Source organism: Pezoporus flaviventris, unplaced genomic scaffold (assembly GCF_033815535.1).
Source record: "Pezoporus flaviventris isolate CSIRO_AGI_PZ_B2104156 unplaced genomic scaffold, CSIRO_AGI_Pfla_v1 ptg000071l, whole genome shotgun sequence".
Taxonomy (NCBI): Eukaryota; Metazoa; Chordata; class Aves; order Psittaciformes; family Psittacidae; genus Pezoporus; species Pezoporus flaviventris.
This window is the reverse complement of record NW_026892619.1, coordinates 1,763,300-1,785,333: the sequence shown is the minus strand read 5'-3', so window position 1 is coordinate 1,785,333 and position 22,034 is coordinate 1,763,300. Positions and strand designations below refer to the sequence as shown.

Here is a 22,034-nt window from a genome sequence, read left to right as displayed (position 1 = left end):
ACAACCTTTTCCTTTGGTGTGCAGAAATAATTACCCTCAGGTTGCTTTTATATTGACACCAATGTTCTTGATGGCGAAAGAAACTGAAGTAAGTGGGGAAAAAATACAGAAGTGAGAACTTCATGAACTGGGTGAAATATTAGCAGTTTTGATGATGAGAGCAAGCAGTCAGAGGGAAATGGCAGGTTTTAAACAGTGTACGATACAGTCAAAACTGAGACAAAAACAAGCTGCCTGTATTGAAAAGACATATACCATGACTGCTGATTTTAAGGTCCAAGTTAAAAACAGAAAGGTTTTGAGTTCCTCAGAGAACCAAATGGATAAAGGCTTTATGTCGTCAGTCAATTTACCTGTGTGCTGTTGCTTTCCATTTGTGATACCCGTATGACTCCCATTTTCTCTCCAACATTCTCATAGATTGATGAAATAACCTGTACAATACCTTTAAGTTAAAACTGGAGATGTATTAAAATAATTATTATTTTAAATTTAGAAGCACTGTAATTAAATGACAAAATAGTCCCTTTTGCTGCTCTCAAATGTGTAATTAATTACACATTAAATTAGGCTTTTTTTTTTCCAAAGCATTATTTGATGCTTAAAAATGCATTTGTTACAAATCATGACCATAACCAAGAAATTAATATAAAGGCCATTTCTCCTTCCTTATTTTCTGCTATAGCAGAAAGCTCAACTAGTGCTTAGTGAATTACCTGATACCTTAAGTAAGGATGTATTAAAAAGTAGTATCAGAGCAAATACACTGATCTCCACCCCTTTTGGAAGTAAAACAGCTACAACGTATGAAGATAAAATAAGATCTAGTATAAGCTCTGAGCAGGACCATGTTTTGCACACGCATCACAGACCCGTTCAGGTTACTCATCTTCCACATTCGGAGGTATTTGCCCTCAGTCGTGAGGCTCAGTTGGGTGTAACGGCTCGGTCCCGAGTCCTGCGGTGCTGGGGCAGCAACCCTGACCCCGGGCTTCGCCGCCAGCCCCGGTAGTGAGGGTAATCTGCTTATCCAGTTACCTAACGGGGCGCCGGGCGCTTTGGCATCGCTCTTGTGCCCAGGTTCGCTCCAGCAGAGCGGTAAAACTGCAAAATTACCTGGGGTGGCATCTGCCCCATCGGAAGTCCAGGGGCTCGCTGTGCCCACCGGGCCCGTAACGCGTCCGGTGGCCTGCATCGACGCTTGCCCTGCGGAAACAAACCGGCGGCTGCTCCCTCCCGCTCGGGCCGGACCGGACCCGCTACGCGCGCTCCCGTAGAGCCCCGCCCCTTCCGGCGCCTCTCCCGGCGGGGCGTTGAGTGCGCGCGCTCCCGTCTGGGCTGCGGTTATGGCAAGCTGCTGCCCAATCGCAGCCAGCCGTTCTGGCGCGTCATCACCCACCCCCGCCTCTCCTCGGCCTATCGGGCGTGGCTGTGAGTGGATCACACCAATGAGAACGCTCGCCCGGGAGAGGGGTGAGGGTTGGGGTGTGTGTGGGGGGAAGCCTTCCTCTCCGCCAATCCGCGCGCAGGGGGGGCGGAGCTTCGCGTGAGGCAGGGGCCGGGTGGGCGCCGGGCTGTGGTGGCCGCTGCTGCGCGGGGCCCGGGGGTGCGGGCCGAGGGGGGCAGCCATGATCCACAGCCTGTTCCTGATCAACGCCGCGGGGGACATCTTCCTGGAGAAGCACTGGAAGAGCGTCGTCAGCCGCTCCGTCTGCGACTACTTCTTCGAGGCGCAGGAGAGGGCCTCGGAGGCGGAGAACGTGCCGCCGGTGATCCCCACGCCGCACCATTACCTCCTCAGCGTCTACCGCCACAAGATCTTTTTCGTGGCCGTTATCCAGAGCGAGGTGCCTCCCCTCTTCGTCATCGAGTTCCTGCACCGCGTCGTCGACACCTTCCAGGTGAGGTTGGTTTCTGGGCTGCTCCCCCCCCCCCCCCCCCCCCCCATCTCCCCTGCCCCAGAGGGTCTCTAGGGCTTTCGGTGGGTGCATGCAGCCCAGGGTGATGATGGATTGATTCGGGATGAGGAAGGACATTTCAGCTGTCAAGATTGATGTTTCTTGGTTTGCAGCCCTGTCTCTTCGAGGAGCTGTGAACCCAGCCCAGGAGGGCCTTGTCCTCACAAGGAGCTTTTGGGATTTGTATCTTTACTCCGTGATTAGCTACCTGTGTGCTTATGTCTAGCAATGCTTCTTGAAAGCATATTTGGTTCCTAAAGAACTGAGTCACAGGAGGTTCCCCAGAGCAGTCATAGAATCATAGAATGGTTTGGGTTGGAAAGGACCTGAAGATCATCCAGTTCCACCCCCTTGCCATGGGCAGGGACACCTCACACTAGACCATGTCACCCAAGGCTCTGTCCAGCCTGGCCTTGAACACTGCCAGGTATGGAGCATTTACCGCTTCTCTGGGCAATCTGTTCCAGGCCTCACCACCTGCACAGTAAAGAACTTCTTCCTCATACCCAACTTGAACTTCCCCTGTTTCAGTTTGAACCCATCACCCCTTGTCCTATCCCTACAGTCCCTGATGAAGAGTCCCTCTCCAGCATCCTTGTAGCCCCCTTCAGACACTGGAAGCTGCTTTGAGGTCTCCACACAGCTTCTCTTCTCCAGGCTGAACAGCCCCAATTGTCTCAGGCTGTCTCCATATGGGAGGTGCTCCAGCCCCTGCGCATCTTCGTGGCCTCCTCTGGACTTGCTCCAACAGCTCCACATGCCTTCTTATGTTGAGGACACCAGGAACTGCACCATGTTCCCTCTGTGCTGACATGACTGCTGGTCAGCTTAGGGAAACAGTGAAAACGTTTGTTGTGGAGTCTGGATTTGGAATGCCTTGTGACCAGCATCCTGCCAAAATACAGGACATGTGGGTACTTGGGCCAACAAGTGTCATGTGAGCTCCTGCTTCCAGGCACCAGTCAGGCCACGAGTGTGGGCTGGATTGTGTTTCACTAAGGCCAGGGAGCGGGTTGGCTGTTCAGGTCGTAAATGTCCTGTGTCAGGCACCTGGATCTTGGTTTTTGTGATGGGACAAGGTGTGTTTGTTCACTGATTAGGAGCTGAACCCAGGACAGATGTGTAAGCAGTCTGCACACCCCAAGTGGTCTCAGAATGACAAAAGCACAGGTAGCATGTTAGATGGACTTCAGAGACATTCTTCTGTAAGACAAACATGGACCTATACAGACTAAGCATAGAAGCTGGGCTTCCCTTCTATTCCACATCAAAATAAATCCTAATAAATCTTTACAGAATTGAAGATAATAATCGTATCATTGCATCTATATATGCAAACATACTAGCAAAAGGAAATTAAAAGCTTTGAGGGCCTTTGAATTCATTAAACAGCAGTTATAATACTGAGAGCACTGCAGGAAAAGGTGAGGGCAGCCAGGAAGGATTTATGGCACTGGAGTCTGGTAAAAAGCATCACTGTGTGCAAGTGGCTGCAGGAAGTAAGTTGGCTTTATTAATATTGCTGCTCACTCGGTTGCAGCTGAGCCACTTCCAAGCACTAACCTCAGCTATCAAAGGGGATCTTGCTACATAGAAAGGAAATAAGAGCATGTGGTGATGTGCTGGGTTTGCTGCATCAGTGGCAGAGGTGTGCTTGGAGCTGTGTGTGTCTGTTGGAGTGGTCAGACTGTTGTGCTTGGACTACTACATGGAGTTTCAGTGTTGTTTCCAAGAAGAGGCTTGATGTATTCCTGTGTGGGAGGATGCTGAACTGAATGATCACTAAGACTCTTTCAGAGACTGTTGAACCATTATTTCTTTTTGCACAGGATTATTTTGGTGTCTGTTCAGAGGTGATGATCAAGGACAATGTGGTGGTCGTTTATGAGGTCCTGGAGGAGATGCTGGATAATGGCTTTCCATTGGCAACAGAGTCTAATATTCTTAAGGAACTGATAAAACCACCCACTATCCTGCGAACAGTTGTCAACACCATTACAGGTACAGAGAAAGAAGGAGATAAACTGGGGAGACCATGTGGCAATATTCCTGCAGAAGTGAATTAGGACACTGCATTCTTTAATTTATCCAAACCAGGCAGATGACATTTCCAGTTCCACCATGACCTGACTTCCTGGATGAGTCAGTTTGCTGTGGGTTTTTTGTTGGGGTGGCTCTTAGTTTCACTTCTGGGTGCCTTCCTGTGGTATGTTTTAGAGTTGGATATAAGAGAGATGTAAGTTGTAGATTACAGACAGTGAGTCTGGAAGACTAATTGCTCTCCTCCAAAGAGATAGAGATTAATTACAGTTAAGTTATATAATGCCAAGGACTTGTTCTGGAGCACTGTCTAACTTCTGTGGTGCTTGTGATTGTCTTTCTTCTTCCAGGAAGCACTAATGTGGGTGACCAGCTCCCTACTGGACAGCTGTCAGTGGTGCCTTGGAGACGCACTGGTGTCAAATATACCAACAATGAGGCATATTTTGATGTAGTTGAGGAGATAGATGCAATCATTGACAAATCAGGTATGGGAGTTCCTTCTGGCTAAGATGAGGGTAACTTGTCCTGATAGTGCTTGAAGAGAGATTTAGGTCTTCAAAGAGGAGGTGCCTCATATAAGTTTGGGAAGCTCTATTCTTATTCTTACTGTGGAACCTTGACAACTCATAGGTGTTATTTTAGAGGGGTACCAAGGTTTTCACTTGTCCTTGTTCCTGAGTTCTTGTAAGCAATTGGGAAAATAGGAGGTGAGTGAAAATCATGCATGAAAATTGTTCATAGCCCTTTTCCCTCAGTTTTTGTGCATCTTAGTCTTGTTAGAGCTGGGAGCTATTGCCACTTACCATTAAAATGGACATTGCTGGTGTCAGTTCCTCCCTATTGATAGTTTTTCCACATGGGGACTTTTTGGATCAGATTGGCATAACCTCTTGCATTTCCTTTACTGTTGCAGGTTCCACGATTACTGCTGAAATCCAAGGGGTGATTGATGCTTGTGTCAAGCTGACTGGGATGCCAGACCTTACACTCTCCTTTATGGTAAAGCTCAAGGGTGTATCTTAAGTGTATTTGAAAAGGGTTTTCCAGCTCTGCTGCTAGGATCTCAGGCTCACGCTGATGGATTTCAGTACATCAGAACGTGGGTATGCCAAACAAAAAGAGAAAGAACTGACAATGGAAGCTCCTAATGAACTTCAGCAACTTTGAGCCTAAAGGTGTTTGAATTTAAAGAGACTTGGCTTTTTTTTTAAAGTACTGTTAGTGTGTGCTGTGACTAAGTTTTTGAGATACAGCGGTGTTTTAAGCAGATATCCTAAAGGTTGCCTTTTTAATGGTGTGCATCAAGGTAATTATTTGACATGACTGAACTTCCTAACATAGGATAGAGATTAATAAGTACTCCTATTATGCAGATGTAACAGCATCAAATAGCTTAACGTGTCTGAATGTAGATACTATCAAGTGGGTGGAGTGCATCAAATGGGAGGTGCATCTTCATGGATGGAAGATGGGGTTATATTAAATAGAACTGCCTTCCTGAACCTGGTGACTTCCTTTTATTTCAGAACCCTCGGTTGTTGGATGATGTCAGCTTCCATCCCTGTGTGCGTTTTAAGCGCTGGGAGTCAGAGAGAATACTCTCCTTCATTCCACCTGATGGGAATTTTCGCTTGCTGTCCTACCATGTCAGTGCTCAGAAGTAGGTGATGAATGTAGTACTGTGAATTACAAAATTAGGATCTTCCTGGCTAGTAGAAGGGAAAAATACCCAAGGAATTGCTTTTAAAGATCAGGTGGCAAGTGCTAAATGAAGTGGAAATACATAGAATCATAAAATGGTTTGGGTTGGAAGGGATCAAACAAGTGTAGGATTTCCTTCTCTTTTAAGGAGATTGGTTTCCAATGTTTTCAGTGTAGAAGGCAAGGACTGCATCAGGTAAAGCAAAGATGGAGGTGAGAGATTGACAAGAATTTTCTGTTCATGTCCTTCTTCCAGTCTTGTGGCAATTCCTGTCTACGTTAAGCACAACATCAGTTTCCGTGACAGCAGCTCACTGGGACGTTTTGAGATCACAGTGGGGCCGAAGCAGACTATGGGGAAGACTGTAGAGGGAGTGATTGTCACCAGCCAGATGCCAAAAGGTGTCTTAAATATGACCCTCACACCCTCTCAGGGAACACACGTTTTCGATCCAGTTACAAAGGTGAGAGGAAAGAGAGAACTGAACTTCTTTTTTATTATTATATTGTTATTTATTATTACCTTTCAGCAAATGAAGTTGAGCTGTTCATGGTTATAAGCACATTTCCTTGAACACTGCTTTTCTGAAGGTTGTCTCTTTTTTTGGGGTGAGAACTTTCTCTGCACAGTTGCATCCTATAAATTGCCTTAATCCCCACAACAAATAGCTCGGTGTCCAAGTGGATTATGGTCCTGGTTGCTTGGTGTGTGCAGAAAATCCAAGAACTGCTATTGTATGATGAGGCATTGCTCTGGTGGATGCTTTGCAAACGTCTGGATTTGTAGCTGTCATCCCTAATACTGCACAATAGACTTGGTCCTTTGAAAATACTGCAGATTCAGGTTGAGGCCTGCCATTTGCGGTAGGCTTTTGAGGAACCTCATGCAGAGAGAGGGACAAGAAGCCTGTACTGTGCCTGTCCAATATGAAGGGCAAGATACTAAGACTTTTTCCATAAAGAAACATTTCAAGCTGTCATAGGAGGGGGACTGTTCTTCGGGGGCTGTTCCAGCATTTCTGTTTCACTGCTGCAGTTTTTTTCTCCTTGAAGTTGCTGTCATGGGATGTGGGGAAAATAAACCCCCAGAAGCTGCCAAGCCTGAAGGGGAGCATGAGCCTGCAAGCTGGGACATCAAAACCAGATGAAAACCCCACCATTAACCTGCAGTTTAAAATCCAGCAGCTGGCTATATCTGGTAAGTGACTGCCTGAATATTCTCTGCTGCGTCTTGCTCGTTCTGCATGTAGCTGAAGTAGCTCTGCAGGCCTTCTGAAGTACATTCTACCTGAAACATGGTCTTCAAGTAAAAAAAAATGGTGTGCTTTGACTACAGATACATGGATTTGTTCTCTCTGATGCTCTGAAACAGCCTATCTACATTTCCTTGCATGTTGTGCTTACAGACCTGTAAACGATTTTAGGGTATAGATGTGTTGGTAAAAAGTGATTCTGACAATTAGCAGTTGTCAGCTTTTCTCCATTCTTTTTACTGCTTCCTAAAACTTTCCCTGTGCTTTCTGCACTGCTGGCATGATCTGCTGTTCCTTTATCTTGAAGGCCTGTCTGCTTTGCTTGTGGCAGCAGTCAGTCTTATGCTGTGTTTGTTTGCCTTTAGGACTGAAGGTGAATCGCTTGGACATGTATGGGGAGAAGTACAAGCCCTTCAAGGGGATAAAATACATGACTAAGGCTGGCAAGTTCCAAGTACGAACCTAGAGGATCCTGATAGCAAGGAAGAGCACTTTCCTGTTTCTTCTGTCCCCGGCTGTTGGATGCAGCCTCTTACCCCATCCATCTGTCCAGGGTTGCTCCCTTGCCTGTAGTAGCATGAGCAGGAGAGTCAGTGCTTAGGGTGCTGTGGAGCAGGGAAAGGTAAGGTTGACCTGAAACCATCTCATCCCTAGCTGAGTCTGAAGCATTTGGAACAATGGCAGATGCGAGAGGTGTTCAGGTCTCTTGGGATTAGTGAGTCAGCTTCAGCTATGTATGCTTGTATCACCTTCACTTTGCTGTCTTCAAGGAAATTCTAGGGTTTTATTGCCTTTTGTAACTCCTCTTCCTTATGTTTTGGTTGGCTTTTAGCCCTCGTAGATGATACAAAGTTGAATTTCCCCAAACTTCAACTCCAGTGTGATGGTCCAGCATTTGCCCTTCTCCGTCACTGGGCGTTAGGGTGGAGAGCTCTATAGCTCTTGGCAGCAGAGAGATCATCCAGCCATTCTACCTGGAAGGGACTGAGAGAAGTGGAAAGGTAGATTGTCCCACCCAGCATGAGAAGTTAAGAAGCTTGAGATTGGGGATGGTGTCACAGAGGGAGGAAGAGAAGAAGTACATGCATTTTCTACATATTTCATAAGCTCTTTTGGTCATCAAGTATCTTGAATCTCTGGAGATGCACTGGAAACCCATCCAAATCTTAGGATGGTATCCTCCAAAGGGCTGACACAGCACATACGGTCTTGTAATCGATGGGTGGTGACACCTGAATGTAATTCTCCTTCTCTTATTTCATCAGTATTTGAAGGTAGGGATTCTCCTGGTTTCTCTGGAGAGTCAGGACAGAGACAGGCAGGCATGAGCACACTGATGGAAATTGAAGCTGTGATTAAATGAAGACAACAACTCTCCTAGTAACTTGTTGGAACCTTTTCTTGTCTTCTTGCCTGCCTAGTACAAATGAAGGTGATACTGCTGTTCTTCTGCTCACTGATGTCTGTCTTTGAGGTAATTGTGTCCTGGTACCTTTGTAGTATTTCTTGCTGTCCTACCTCATTCCAGTTCCTGTATCAATCAGCTGCTCTGCAGGTGGATTCAAGCCTACACTGGATTTTTCGCTGGGACCATCTCTTCCTTAGGAGCTCATTCCAGTCTGTGCTGCATCTCTCTACAGCATAAATATGAACTGAGAGGCATCTGCAGTGTTCTATATTGTCTGTAATGTGCTCTTTGGCCACTAGATGCCAATGTGTTTTCTCTGTGGTAGCAGAACTTGTACCTGGCTGGGGAGTGCAGCATGTACAGTTCATGCTTGTGAACAGCACAAGGTGACTCTTAAGCAAAGGGTAACACACATTCTGGTTTGTGTGTGATGAACACTTGCAGTGGATGAGTGGCACCTTGCATGTGGAATTGCAAGTTTCAGTGCAACCGATGAAAGCCATAGCAGGTGGCCTTACTGCCGAGCATGTTCAGTGCAAATATAACCTTCAGCAAGGGCATCAATAAAGTTCAGTTTTACATGTCATATGTGTCATTCCAGAGTGGCTTGTGTGGGCTGTACAAAAAATACAGTTGGTATTTGAGGAGGAAGGTGAATTATGCCAGTTGGATTGTGGATAGTGGGTGCCTTAGGGGGTACATGTCATTATGCAGTTGGGATTGTGAGCTTGGGACTAAGCCACTGTCTGAAAAGCTAAAATGAACTTATCTCTTGGTCTTTTTTCCTGGTGTTTCCTGCAAGGAGCACTGAGCACTTCCTGGAACCTCACTGAAACTGCCTTTAGGACAGCTAAACCATTCCTGTTTACTAGTAGGGTTTTGAGCAGCAGGCTAAGGACTGTGCTTCAGTTATGAAGATTAACTGGACTTAACCACCATTTCTCTGAGGACAGAGAATGAAGCTGAAACCAACTTACATAACCAAAGTAAAGTGGTATAAGGATAGAGCTTCAGCCTGACTGGAATGTATTCCAAATTTACAGTCAAAGAAGTGAGATTTAAGTTTTCAGGAAATTTAATTCCCCTTTGCCTTCATTTCATACCCCTTCCCAAACCAACATAGCTGCTCATGGGATGCACAATGTCGTCTCTTGGCTTACTCTCTTTATAAATTAAATTTGATAGTACTTGTGATTTGATGCAAGGAGAAAGCTTGGGGATGTGGGGAGAAAGGACTGTTAGCTTCCAATAACCTGTAACAAGGAAAGGAGAGGAACTTGAGAATGTGCCCTTCCCACACATTCCTGTGGTATGAAAAGCCATAGGATAAAGGGAAGCACTGTCAGTATCCTTAAAACACCAAGAAGGAAGCTGCGAGGGCATGGCCACAAGGTTGTGGATAGCTCATTTTTCTTTCTCAGGGTTTCATGTTGTCCTGAATCCAGTCCAGATAACGATTCACATTTGTATAAACACCAGGTATGTCTTTGCGGCCACAGCCTATTCCCCAGCTGATGATTCCAATGAGATACATCCGATTATCCTTCATACAGACCAGAGGCCCTCCAGAGTCACCCTACAGAGAAGCAGGAGGTTAATAACTATCTCTTTTTTGGTTGGGTTTGTGTTGCTTTTACCCCCACTCACTGGCTTTAGTGGTGTCCACGGAAATACCCTATGTAGTATGCTAACAAATCAAGAGCTCTTAGTAACAGCACTTTCACATAAGCCCTTTTGTGTTCTAGACTCCCTCAATGCTCCCCTCATGGGGAGACACCTCAAAAAAACCTATCACTAAAGCATCTAACTCCGTATGGCTCTCATGAAATGTAGGTGAGATGTTGGTCAGAACAAAAAGAGGAATACTCTTATTCAAGCTTATTCACCGATCCAGAGTGGCTTACACTGCTGCATGTATTAAAGAGCTGTTTAAATGGAAAGGATGTGGACTGAATGCCCTCCTTTTTCCTCATTCCCCACCATCTTTGGCTTTTATTACTATATTTTCTGCACTTCTCAGTAGAGCATCACTCGTGTTCTCTTACAGAACACCCTGCTGAGTGTTTTGCATTGCTCACATAAGAGAAAATATTAGGAAATGCTGCTGAGGTGGAGTTTCCTGCTCAGATTTGTGCCATTTCCTATATTTGGGATTTTCAGTCTGTGGTGTTCTGATCAAGTGTGGCCTGCTTTTCTGGCTCTGAGGGGCAGGGGAAGCAAAGAGGAGCCTACAGTTCTGTTGTGTTTGACGAAAAGTCTGCTAGAACTTCCACACAGCCAAGTACAGAACAACTTTAAACCATTTCTGAAGCTTTTTCTTTGCTTAGCTCAGACTCAAGAACAGAATTGAGTTTACCTTGCAGGCATCATCAAGGTTCCTTGTGTCTCCTGCACATAACATGTTGTCTGTAACTGTCCGGTTGCCTAGATGCTGTGTTGTGCACTGACTGGCTGGAAACAGTCTCACATGGCCTTCCTTCAGGTGCTCTGAATAGAATGGAGAAACTGGAAGAAAAAATACAATATAAATACATAAATATGTCTGTGTAGGTGTATATATATTTAAAAAGTCCCAAAGCAGTTCAGGTTCTGTAGTTTAGAGGAGAATAAATGGAAGTATTTGGGGGCAGAGGGAGGTAAATTATTATTTCTTTGCCAAAGGGTCTAGTTTTGATTCCTGGGGGTTCTGCTTTGTGAGTGAGAACTGCTTCAGTCTAGTTGAGAGAGAATATTGCTTCTTTAAGAAGCTTAAGTTCTAAATACTGCTGGGGTTTATGGATGGGTAAGTCATCCTTGCACAGTTACATCAACCAAAATGAAGTCACAGCAAGTGCCTATGAAAATCACTAACTGCACAAAACAGGATCCTGACTTTTTAGTATTAGGCTTGCACTAACAAAAAGCGGATGCCTTGTTGTACACAATACTGAGAAACTGGACAGGAATGTACGCTTGTGTTTTGCTGGAATGGAAGGGATTTGGTGTTGCTTTTATTCTTCTGCATAGCTGCGACTGCACAAAGCTGAAAGCTGGCAGGGTTGTTGTTTTTCAGTCTAGTTTTGGATTACAATTGCAGCATCCTTTCCCTCTCAAAGGGTGTACCCTGCACTCCCTGTAAGCAATGCTGGACACTGGTTTTAATAGCACTTTATGCCACACTTGTATGTTACAAAGTCTGTTCCAAAACCACTATGGGTTCAAATCATTATTAGGTCTTTTTATGGTGGTTTCTTCACAGTCTCTGTCTCACAGAGGCTACAAGTTAGCAAATGAAATGAAAATTAGTAGAAAGTACCAGTAAAATCCAAGCTGGGGGATTTTGTTTGTTTTAAATACAAGTCAGCCTGTTACACCTTCAGACATGTTTTATTCCTGTTATTTAGCTCACTTTAGAAACCATTTAGCCAGCCTTTTCAGATATATATCTGGGATTATCTGCTAATACGCTATACAGTTGCAGGTAGTTGCATGTGATTAGCAGATATGTATTAGCAGATAACCCCAGATATATATATGACAATACTCTATGAGCCCATGCAGCTGAGAGAACTAAGATCAATGAGATAACTTACAAAACCCCAAACTTGTTTATCTCCTACTATGCATATGTTTTGTAGTGCTGATATAAGCCCATATGATAATTCAGGGAACCACACATTAAGCAGTGCTAAAGGCTTGAATTCTTTGAAGGCAGGGGACACAAACTGTAATATCTTCTACTTACATTCTTCGTTTCTGCCATAACCAGAGATCTCACATTCAGTCCAGGCAGGCATGTGTAGTGCTGGTGTTGGGAGGCAGGCAGCACGGACAGTGTCTGTTTCAATAGCACATTCCTCTGCATCCGAGTTCAACTGCAACAGAGCTGAAGAGGGAAAGCAACTTCATTAAGCACAAACTGGAGCCAGCCACAACCTTTGCAGAGTCACTAGGTCAGCAGAGTTCTTACCAATGTCATTGTCAAAGTTTTCTGAGTCAAATCTCTGGTGCACGGTGTAGCTCTTCACTTGAAAGTTCTGTTCATTTTCCTCAGGGGTGGCTCGGGATGTTCTCCCCAGCACAATCTTCAGCTGATTTGCACTAAAGCTGAAGAACAAGAATCTTAACTTTCTTCTCATGTTGAGTGCACCCTTCTCTTGAAGATGTGCTGCTGGAGCTTCTGCTCTTCATATTTTAGTACTATTACTACTTCATTACCCAGGCAGTTTGACCTGAAGTGTCCAATTTGCCTTTGGTTTTGCAATAATTACTTATAGCCATCACGGCAAAGCTCCTCTGCCAGCCCCTTGCTGTTCTCAAGTATCAGATGGATCTGCATCTGTACTGACAGCTTTGTTCTTCAGCTGCTTGCTGTTCTGAAGTGATAGCTTAATGCCATGCTGTTAGTCGGCCCAACAATTGCCTGTCTGTCATGCTCTGCACAGCTAACTTTACACTCTTTAGTGTACAATGACAAGCCTTTTCTAGTAAGGCAAGACTGGATGCTTCCAATTTCAGTCTGGTTGTGTTGGGGTTTGGTTGGTTTTGGTCCGCGCAACAGCACTGAATCCTCAACTTACCCTTCCTCAAAGCAGTGAGCAGCTGACAGAACCCAGCAGGAACTGATGAGGATTCCTCCACAGAGGAAGTGCTCTCCAGGCGCCCGGCGGTACTTCACGAAGATGGCAGCTTGCCACGGGTGAGCTGCAATGTCTGCATAGGAGCCACCCTTAATCCTGTACTGGCGTCCTCGGCGCTGCCGCAAGCCGCAGGTGGCTGTGGATGACAAACCCAGAGACAGGCTTTTTGTTCAGGCCTTCTTGCCTGGAGTTTGGGTTAAGAGCCTGTTAGCTGCCAGTGCATGTTGAGGCTGCCTGGCATGAACTGTGTAGTAACTGACTCATTCCTGTTTCCTAGGAAACTTGTATTCTGATGTGAAAAATACAGTAAGGAAACCCTGCCTTTTCTGTCCTCCCTTCTGGCAGAGAAAAAGGCACTTCTGTGAGGCTGGAGCCACAGAATCTCTTTCTGCTCTAAAAAGGACCTGCTGAAGGGGGGTTTGGTTTGGTCTGGGGGGGGGGGGTGTCCCCCTCCAGCTCCTATTTTACTGTAAGAAGCTTGAGCTTAATACAAATGACATGCAGAACGGTAATGCTGCGAAGAAAGAGAAGACACAGGAGTGCCAGATCCTTACAGCAAGTAGGCACATTGCAGTACTCCCATGTGAGCTGATTTCCTTTCAGAACATGGCACCAGGGCTTGCTGTCATTGTCAGGATTCCTGCAGCACAGGAAAGAGAAAAACTATTTGTATTATCAGATGTGAAGAGAGTTTGGGGAGACCTAAAGGTGGCAGCCTGTGACCTGAGTGTTCTAGAGATAACAGAGGGCCCTAGGACCATGTGGAACTTGAATTTATGGAGTCTGATGTTACAAAAGCATAGATAGGTCAGGTGGAATAAAATTACTATTGTCAGTGAGCTTCATTCCCAACAGTAATGTACTTCCCGTGCTTAAATAACCCACATAAAAGAGCCTGGCCTGAAGAGCACCACAAGGAAGTTTGGTGGGACTTCAGTTCTGTGACTACCTACCGGCAGAAGTTGTGAGTACCAAGGCCCAGCTGGTAAGCATCTCTTTTCCAAGCAGTATATAACTTGTTGACAAGGATTCGGGAATTCCACCTCAAACAGGTAGCTCCGGAGCTGGTAACACTGTGGCTGCCTCGGTAATCTGTGCCTCTTCCAGATCTGCAGTTGCTGTTTCCAGCTTCAATAAGAAAGCTGTATATTAACTAATGGATGTGAACCTGTTAGCTCTTCCTAACTGTGATTTCTGGCAAGGCTGTATACTAGCTATACTTATCTCAGTCTCTCAGTGTCATAAATATTAAAAGCTTAACCATGATTAATGTTAGAGGTTCAACTTTTCAAGCTGCAGAAATAGCACAAGTCCACAGAGAACCATTAGATACGCAGTGAATCATGGAAGCTGTGAAGTCCATTCCCTGTCCCCCTGCATGTACCTTTTGAACAGGAGGGCACACTGCAGTGTTCCCAGATGTACTTTCCCCCTTTATAGATATAGCACCAAGGTCTGGAATCCTCATCTGGGTTTCTGAAAGAGTTATGATATTACGCATCATTATGAAGCTATTGTTATTAGTCTCATGTCTGCCATCTAGTTTGGTAACTTAATCCTGCTCTGCAGTGAAGACATGGACTGAACCTTCAGAAGTCATTTGGATTCCTATGTTGATTGTGGAGTACATGTAAATGAGGATGAAACAGTAGCTGGCAGGAGTGGACAGCTTGTTTGTGAAGTTTAGTTTATGAGCAGGATCTGGAGCTGCAGGAAACTGGCTACAAAGGGAGTTCTAGGCACTGAAAACGGACAAGGGAAAGACTATGGGGTGAGAGATGCATGCATTTTGTAGTCTGCCATAAGCATCCAGTCTAGGTGGATTTGAAGCTGAGATATGTCTACAGAAATTGCAATTGCTGCTCATGGGCTGCACGTTATTTCTTTGCTTGACATTAGACTATTGCAAACAGCCATTCCTTTGCTCCAAGCCTTTAGGCTGATTCCTGTGCCTCTGACCTGGGTGCCATCAGCCCCTCACCTGCAATAGTTGTGATTGCCCAGTCCCAGCTCAGCAGCATCCTCTCTTCGGCTGCTGTACTTCCTGTCCATCAAGCCATTGCTATTCCAATTTAAACATTCAGCTCCGCTCTCTGTCGTGCTCCATGTACCCCTGTATGTTACTCCAGCATCTTTGTAGCACTTAACTGCAGTATCTGAACAAAAGGGAATAAAATGTACATCTTCTGGGTACCTCATCCTTCTGCACTGCATAACTAAAGCCAGTAGCGTTGGTATACTCACCTATTTCACACTGCTTCCCAGAGAAACCTTGGTGGCACTGGCAGATGAAGAGCTGTGGGGAATAATATGCCTGTGAGCATTGGCCCCCGTTGTAGCATTTAATTCTAGTGCAGGCTGTGGAATAAGCAAAAGCCAGAATACTGTTATATTTCACAGAAGTAAGAAGCTATCAATGCATACCCATCATTCCTCTGCTGTCAGTCTCCTTTAGGCTGTTCTATCATGTGCTTACAGTCTTTTTGTATAGTGCTCACATTCTTCCTTTGCTCCATTCTCTCCATGTGCTATTAGGAGCCTTCCTCAGCCTCTTGCCCACTCCCTTTTAGTCCTGCCTAAGTCAGTACATATTAGTATTTTCATTTCTATCCTAGTCTATTTCAAGCCAGATTTTCTGTGTGATAACTCCTTTCCTGAAAGTGGAGTTCTTTAGGATACTTAGATGGAAAATCTCTCATCCCCCACCACTTCCTTTCTCTTTTTCTTCCTCATACTCACCTCTGACAGGCACAGTGTGGCAGCGACTCCGACCGCTGTCGCACCTACAGTACTCTACTCTGCTCCCTGAAAGCCTCAGCCAGGTCCCCCTGTGCTGGTAGATTTCTCCAGATGATTTTTCTGTGCAAATGGCTGTAATTGGAGAAAGGAAAATCCTCTTTTAGAGAGTCAGGGAAAAGACCTGGCTGAGCGAAAGAACTCCCTTCTCTTCCCAGGAAAAAAGCTCTGCTATCGACAGCCTCTTTCTCTGAAGAAGAGCAGAGGGAGGGGAAAACTTTATTCCTTGAGTTGTGCATTGTATTGATGGTCTGCTCTTTCGTCTTCTGAATCTCTCATCCAGATAACCGTGACAAACAGCTTTCAGGCTCTGTTCCCTCAGCATCACCTGCTTTCCCCTCCTGTGTTCACAAAGCTCCAGGTAACATGGTTGTAGTTTGCATGGCTTACCTCTGGACCTGGCTCCCCGTTTGAATCGTGTGCGTAAGCCCTGCAAGCAGAGAAGGTTAACTCTGTGAGTCACTGCTCTCTTCAGAAAAAAGAGAGAACAAGTGCCTCCATCGTCTTCTTGAGGCCTTGTAAATCAGGAGAGCTCGGAGCAACTCTCTGCCCTCCTTGTCAGACAGTACAGTGAAAAGTGCCTTTAGTGTCTCAGTGTGGGTAACTATAAACCATGGAGTTGCCACAGATCTAAGCAGATTCTCATTCTGTCTGATGGAGACAGCTGGAGTCAATGGTAAGGAAGTACTGCTCAAAACACAGGATGGCAAGAGCATTATTTGATCCATTAGCCTCTTACCTGGCATTGAGCAGTCATAACTGCTCCCACCAGCAGGAGCAGACATGGGACTTTGCCTTCCATCCTGAGTGTTTTCCACATCATGTCCAAATCTCAAGTTACCTACAGAGACAAAAACCAAGGCATTGAACAAAGGCATTTTACAATGTGAATGGAGTTCGAGGGCAGAAGTTTAAATACAGGTTTTAAATTATGACAATTGTTTTTACATTAAAACATGCTTTCTACTGTGCAGTTCTCAGTCATCAGGACTGGCTGTCCTGGTGACCCTGGACAAGGGAGACTGTCAGGCTGGACCCAGATGTGCTTCTACCTGATAAAGTTAGAAACATGACAAGCTAAAGCACACACTGTTAGGTCTGGAGGAAGCTCACAGAATGTTTCTGGGGAGTAACACTGGTAGAATTAAGTTCCAAGTCCTTTTTCTCAAGGTTGCTGGAAGCCAGCAGGATTGCGTGTGTAGAGATGGACTTGTCTAATGAAGGAGTTGTACTGCTGATTGGAAAGTGTTCACTGAGATTCAGGTCACTGAAGCCTAAGAGATCTCTTGCAAGGACTCAAGAATCTGCTGAAGGGTCAGTCTGTGCTAACAGTGGTTTAAGAGGATTTTCGTTTTCTGTACAGACTGCTATTTTTGGGCAAGAGCGAGGGCCTCTCCTGTATTGAGGATGCTTCAGCAAGGAGGCTTTGGTTGATGATAGGTGGGGACAGCACTGCTATGTCTTTGGTTTTCAATATTTCTAAAGCTTCTCCCTAGCTGAGCCTTTAGTTTCTACTACTGTTGTTATGCTTTTGCTGAAAAGGGAGAGTATGCCAGTTGGCTGGCAGGCTGGCTTTTGGGCTGGTGCTCTCATTTATCCATTGCACTCCTATGCAGTCCCAACTACTTATTTCTGCTAATCCCTTCAGCATCTTTACACTTCAGATGGAGTCTGAAGTAAAGTTGCTGAAACCTTTTGCTGACAAAGAAACCTTAGAAACCTTTTGCTGATAAAGGCATCAAAAGGTTTCTAAGGTGGTCTGCTTCCTGATGAAGGCAGTGTGCTTTGCTGTGGGCTTCCAGCTCCTCTGTTAATCCCTGGAGGAAAAATCCTGGAGGATTTATTTTGCCCATTCTTTTATCTAGGTGACCAACTGTAGAAGTTGCACATATGTGCATATACATATGTACATCTGTGTATGTAAAAGAGCTCCAGCAAAGCCTCATCTCAGCAGCACCAGTATGGTAGCTAGCGAAGTCCTATGTTATATTTAGAAACACTGCTGAACTGGAGGACTTTAAATGAGGATTTATTGGTACACCTACAGGACACTGGTGGGGGAGGAGGCTGTTGTTCATGGCATAATGAATGCAGCTGATTGTACAGTGTCAGAGGTTTAGATACGGTGTCTATGGCATTAACTAGCAAGGTCCAATATGTCTTTTAAAAACTGGGAAAGTAGTATCAGTTTTCACAGTTGAGTAATAATAATGACAGCTCCAGTCCTTAGAAGCTGTGTAATCTGAACCCTTACAATAAGTAACTTTATCACAGGTTTTCTGGTTTGAACCCATAATTTTCTTCCTAAAAGTAATAGTTACTCCTGCATGCATAACAGGAGCTCTTCTTTACAATTGAGTAAGACACAAGTAATCACCAGTGTGACCAGATTTAGACTGATCCTCTATACTCACCAAGACTGCTACAGCAGTCAGCTTAGATGGCTGAAATGATGGCTAGAGTGTGATGCAGAGGGGAACCCCCCTGCTTTGACCACATCCAGCACCAGAGGTCCATTTTCTCTCTTTCTTTAAAAGTATAATGCCTTCTATACATACCAAGAGCTGGGAGTGAGGCAGAGCAGCAGGCAAGAAGATAGAATTTCATTCCCAATCTCCAGGATTGCTCTGCAATTCCAAATATTTGCAATAATACTCAGGCACTGCCTCCCACACTATCACCTTTTTATCATCTCCATGATAAGATCTCTGAGCAAGTAGAAATCTAACCCAGTTGTTGGAGAAATTACTTCCAGAAATGAGGAGCTCAGACTCTGTTTATATGAACCCAGAGAAGGCAGCTGGATAATAGCTGCTGAAATTGGAGTATAACAGCTGAATGAGTCATAAATTGGGATTCAAGGCTAAAAAAGAGAGGGAGTTTCTTTGTGGGTTGTGTTGGTTTCTTTTAAATACTTGTTCAAAGAAAAGGCAAAAGGCACAAATATCCCAGTCTCTGAAGCAGAACTGGGAGTGCAGCAGGATAATTTAGCCTTTAGCTTCTCATCATTAGACCACACAAAGAGGAGACTTAAGTTGCAAGTCAGACTGAAAAGATTCACAGGAACAGCTTCCAAGAACCTTAGTTACTCCAATTCTTATCTCGACAATGAGATCCTTGTAATTCAGAGCCTCTCCTGGGGATTTGTATTACTATGCAGATTTTGTAAGGTACTTCTCTATATACTTTCAAGCCCTTTCTCACCACTTAGGAAGTATCTTGCACTGCATAGCAAGCCTTTTTAAAAAGCTGCAAGAGTGGCTTCAAAATAGGCATTTCCTTCAGTGGAATCTGAACTAAATCAGCAGTGGTCTGGACTTGCACTTGTTCCTGCTGCCTCTGTACAGGCTCTCCCCTCCACCTTTCCCCCTGTCCGTGGGAGATGCTTCTCCACCCATTGGTGGCTGTTCTGCATGGAAAACTGACAACAGATGTTGCCAGATGTTTGTTTTCAGTTTCGGGAAAGGTAAAACTTAGGGCAGGCAATTGGAATGTTCTGAATGATAAGCCCTATCAAATTGAAACCATATGGCTGTTTGAAGAATACCATGTTTACAAGACTTCACTAGCAGTGTGCTTTCTGTAGGGCTCCCCTAAACAGCTCCTGCCTTCTGCTCTCACCCTTTGCTTCCTCTCTGATCAAAAATCCTCTAGCAGTAAGCCAGAGGCTTAGATGTGGTGCTCTGATAGTTTGATTCTACACTTTAAGGTATATTAGGATGTAAAGATATACAGTACCCCAAATGTATCGCTCTTTGCTGAAGTATCGTCAGCAGGAATACTTGAAATCCCACTTATTAATAACAGCCCTTCTAAGCAGTAAGAGTGTATTATCTTACCAGTGTAGAATAAGACCTAAAAAAGAATGTACCTATCAAGGTTGAACAAAAAGTCATTAACTGAAATCAAAGTACCTTCCCCCCAAACCCCTGTACGCCTTCCAATCACTTAGTTTGTGCATTTCAGAATGCTCTGATTCTGAATCTATAGCACTAAGAGGGTTCTTGCTGATGAATAGCTATATTGATCTTGTTTAAGTGAAAGACTGCAGATCCTCGCTGACCTTTCCTGCCTTCTGGAGAAAGTGCTTCTGTATCCCTTTGCTAAACTGAGCAGATGAATATCAGACTTGAACTATTTCTGTTTAAGATGTAACAGCAGACAGATCTGTGCCTTTGGGGAAAAGAACTCTGTAAAAACCCCACAAGAGAAAGCTTCTGCAGTCTCTGAAGGCATTGGAGGAAATGGATATTTCAAACTCTGGCTTTGTTTTGGGAATCATTCTCAATATTTTCCTGTGGTTTTGGCTGCATTTACAAAGCGTGATCTGAAGATCCACCCTCCTGCTCGCTGTCCCTCCATTACCCTGGTTGGGAGCCTGGGATGAGCACACAGCCTAATTTCCCAGGCTGGGATGGATTCTCCTTTCACAGCTAGCTCTCTGGGTCTCTCCTTACCATTAAGGTATTTGTCCATAACTCTTCTTTTGCTTTAAGTTCTCTTGCTAATGTTCTTTGGACAGGAGACCTCCCCCCTGCTAGCTGCAGCTGCCAGCCCTTCCCCTGCAAGAGCTGAAGCTTTCTTGGCATAACTGAAAGCCATCAGCTGTACCCAGCGTTAGGAACCTCCTCCAGAGCTGAAAGGCAATAGCTCAGTTAGTTAACCACCGCGGTGCTTCAGCGGGATTCATTAAATAACAATAGTTAATAGCATTCAGTGACAATGCCGCTGATGCTGAAACCGGGCATTGCGCTTTGTGAGGCAGGTGCAGAGCCGGACCTACCTTTGATTTCTCTCTGCTGTATCCGCGGATGGAGCTCTGCAGAGCAGCGGGTTCCTGCTGTCCGCCGCTGCTCTGCGCGCTCCCAGCGGCTCCTGCCCCGAGCCCCGCGCAGGGGGTGGAGACTCGGGGGCTGGAACCCGCGTCCCCCCCCGGGAGAGGCTCCGGGATGGGGCGGCCCCTGCCTGGGGCTCGGGGCCGGGCTGGGCGGGCGGGGGACGCTGGTTTACAGCAGCCCGCGTTGTTCGTTCTCTCTCCCATTCAATAGAGCAGTCTTCTAAACGCTTCCCCGTTGAACACCTTAAGCTTCAGTGACTTGAGAACAGCGCGTATTCCTCCCCGCTGTGCATCGTGCTCGTGGGACTGTGAGATGTGTTACCTCCAACACGACCAGAGGAGCTGCAAGCTGTAGCTTAGTTCTAGTACTGAGAAACTCCTGTTTCAAGAAAGAGCAGTGTGCTGGGAATCCGCTGGGAATCTTCGGCAGGCAGGCGCATGCCATGGACAGTGCCATGGGGACAAAATGGTCACAGGAGCTCCCAGGTAAAGTGGGGACAATGAGCAGAACTCCTAAGGACCCTTAGGTAGGAATAAGGAATTGCATGTTGGGGACCAAAGAGTTAAATGTTCATTGATACTGTGCATCCTAGAAAAATCTACTCAGCAGTGTGTGGTTCGTGAAGCACTGGGTTATCAGTATGGGAGGCGAAGTGAGCTCAGGGTGATGAAAACAGCCAGTGATGCAGTTGTTACAGTAATGGATGTATTCTAACTTTTAGGAACAGAATCACTAAAAATCGGGTTCCTCATACAATTTAGCATAAACACAGACATAAGAAATAGCGTGTGAGGGATCTCCATCTTCAGGAAGCAGCTGCACAGCATCCTCGGTTGGGAAGCATGGCAGTGGGTATTTTGCATATTGGCAAAGATGAAACCCTGCTTACTCTGCACATTTAGCTCTTCTATGTATGGAAAACCATCAATATTATCACATATTTTCTCTGAGAGTCCCAGTGCTGCTGGTGAGCATTACAGCCAGAAATAAATCTGACTTAGGGGCAGCTCTGATTGTTTCCAGTTGTTGAGTGAAACACAGCTGAGTGAGCAGGGGCTAATTCATGTCATTTTTAAAGATAACAGCTAGTTGCTACTAGAATTCTGGGTTAAAGATGCTAACAAAGTAATGGCCATGAGGGTCGATTTCAGAAGCTACCATTTCTCAACTTTTCGCAGCTTAAGGGCCACTATAGCTGTCCAGAGAGTGGTGTGGGTGCTGTTCGTGGTGGGGGAAACCATCACCAGCCATCTCTCAAGCACCATCTACTGGCTTACCTCTAGTTCGCTCCCGTTTCAGGAGGGGTTTCAGCAGGGCTGCTCGAGGGGTCGGGACGCAGCGTGCCACAGGCCCGCGTCCCCCGGGGGGCACCCCCGTGCCGGGCCCGCGCGTTCATCCGTGCAGCGGTGTACCACGGA

General features: G+C 45.5%; 2 protein-coding genes across 8 annotated transcripts; one reads left to right on the top strand and one right to left on the bottom strand.

The window, feature by feature from the left end:
- The first annotated feature begins 1,535 nt into the window (after window positions 1–1,535).
- AP3M2 (adaptor related protein complex 3 subunit mu 2) lies at window positions 1,536–8,949 on the top strand. The gene is made up of 8 exons (XM_061472495.1): window positions 1,536–1,901; window positions 3,788–3,959; window positions 4,349–4,486; window positions 4,915–5,000; window positions 5,528–5,661; window positions 5,959–6,166; window positions 6,756–6,900; window positions 7,321–8,949. Exons 1-8 carry the CDS (start codon window positions 1,629–1,631, stop codon window positions 7,419–7,421), a joined length of 1,257 nt encoding a protein of 418 aa, XP_061328479.1. The 5' UTR covers window positions 1,536–1,628; the 3' UTR covers window positions 7,422–8,949.
- On the bottom strand, window positions 2,840–21,911 carry PLAT (plasminogen activator, tissue type). Of its 7 annotated transcripts, XM_061472480.1 has the most exons (16): window positions 20,562–20,713; window positions 18,193–18,342; window positions 16,518–16,619; window positions 16,169–16,208; window positions 15,722–15,853; window positions 15,227–15,340; window positions 14,964–15,138; window positions 14,367–14,458; window positions 13,936–14,110; window positions 13,537–13,622; window positions 12,923–13,118; window positions 12,313–12,449; window positions 12,088–12,228; window positions 10,720–10,868; window positions 9,826–9,939; window positions 2,903–3,061 (listed from the first exon to the last, which is right to left on the bottom strand). In XM_061472480.1, the coding sequence occupies exons 3-16, from the start codon at window positions 16,599–16,601 to the stop codon at window positions 2,954–2,956; spliced, it is 1,743 nt and encodes a 580-aa protein (XP_061328464.1). In that variant the 5' UTR covers window positions 16,602–16,619; window positions 18,193–18,342; window positions 20,562–20,713; the 3' UTR covers window positions 2,903–2,953. The 7 variants fall into 7 exon arrangements, with proteins under 7 accessions (XP_061328468.1, XP_061328464.1, XP_061328465.1 ...); XM_061472481.1 differs by lacking the exons at window positions 18,193–18,342; window positions 20,562–20,713 and adding an exon at window positions 21,894–21,911; XM_061472479.1 differs by lacking the exon at window positions 18,193–18,342 and having other exon boundaries at window positions 2,904–3,061; window positions 20,562–20,712.
- Between the last annotated feature and the right edge of the window lie 123 nt (window positions 21,912–22,034).

Excerpts from the sequence above, each read along its gene's own strand:
- AP3M2 (XM_061472495.1), top strand. The coding sequence starts at position 1,629 with ATGATCCACAGCCTGTTCCTGATCAACGCCGCGGGGGACATCTTCCTG. Across the intron at positions 4,487-4,914 it reads TGCAATCATTGACAAATCAG|GTTCCACGATTACTGCTGAA; the intron begins GTATGGGAGTTC and ends TTACTGTTGCAG. Across the intron at positions 6,901-7,320 it reads CCAGCAGCTGGCTATATCTG|GACTGAAGGTGAATCGCTTG; the intron begins GTAAGTGACTGC and ends GTTTGCCTTTAG.
- PLAT (XM_061472481.1), bottom strand. The coding sequence starts at position 16,601 with ATGATGTGGAAAACACTCAGGATGGAAGGCAAAGTCCCATGTCTGCTC. Across the intron at positions 13,623-13,935 it reads GGTACTCACAACTTCTGCCG|GAATCCTGACAATGACAGCA; the intron begins GTAGGTAGTCAC and ends CCTGTGCTGCAG. Across the intron at positions 12,450-12,922 it reads GCTCACTGCTTTGAGGAAGG|CTTTAGTGCAAATCAGCTGA; the intron begins GTAAGTTGAGGA and ends CTTGTTCTTCAG.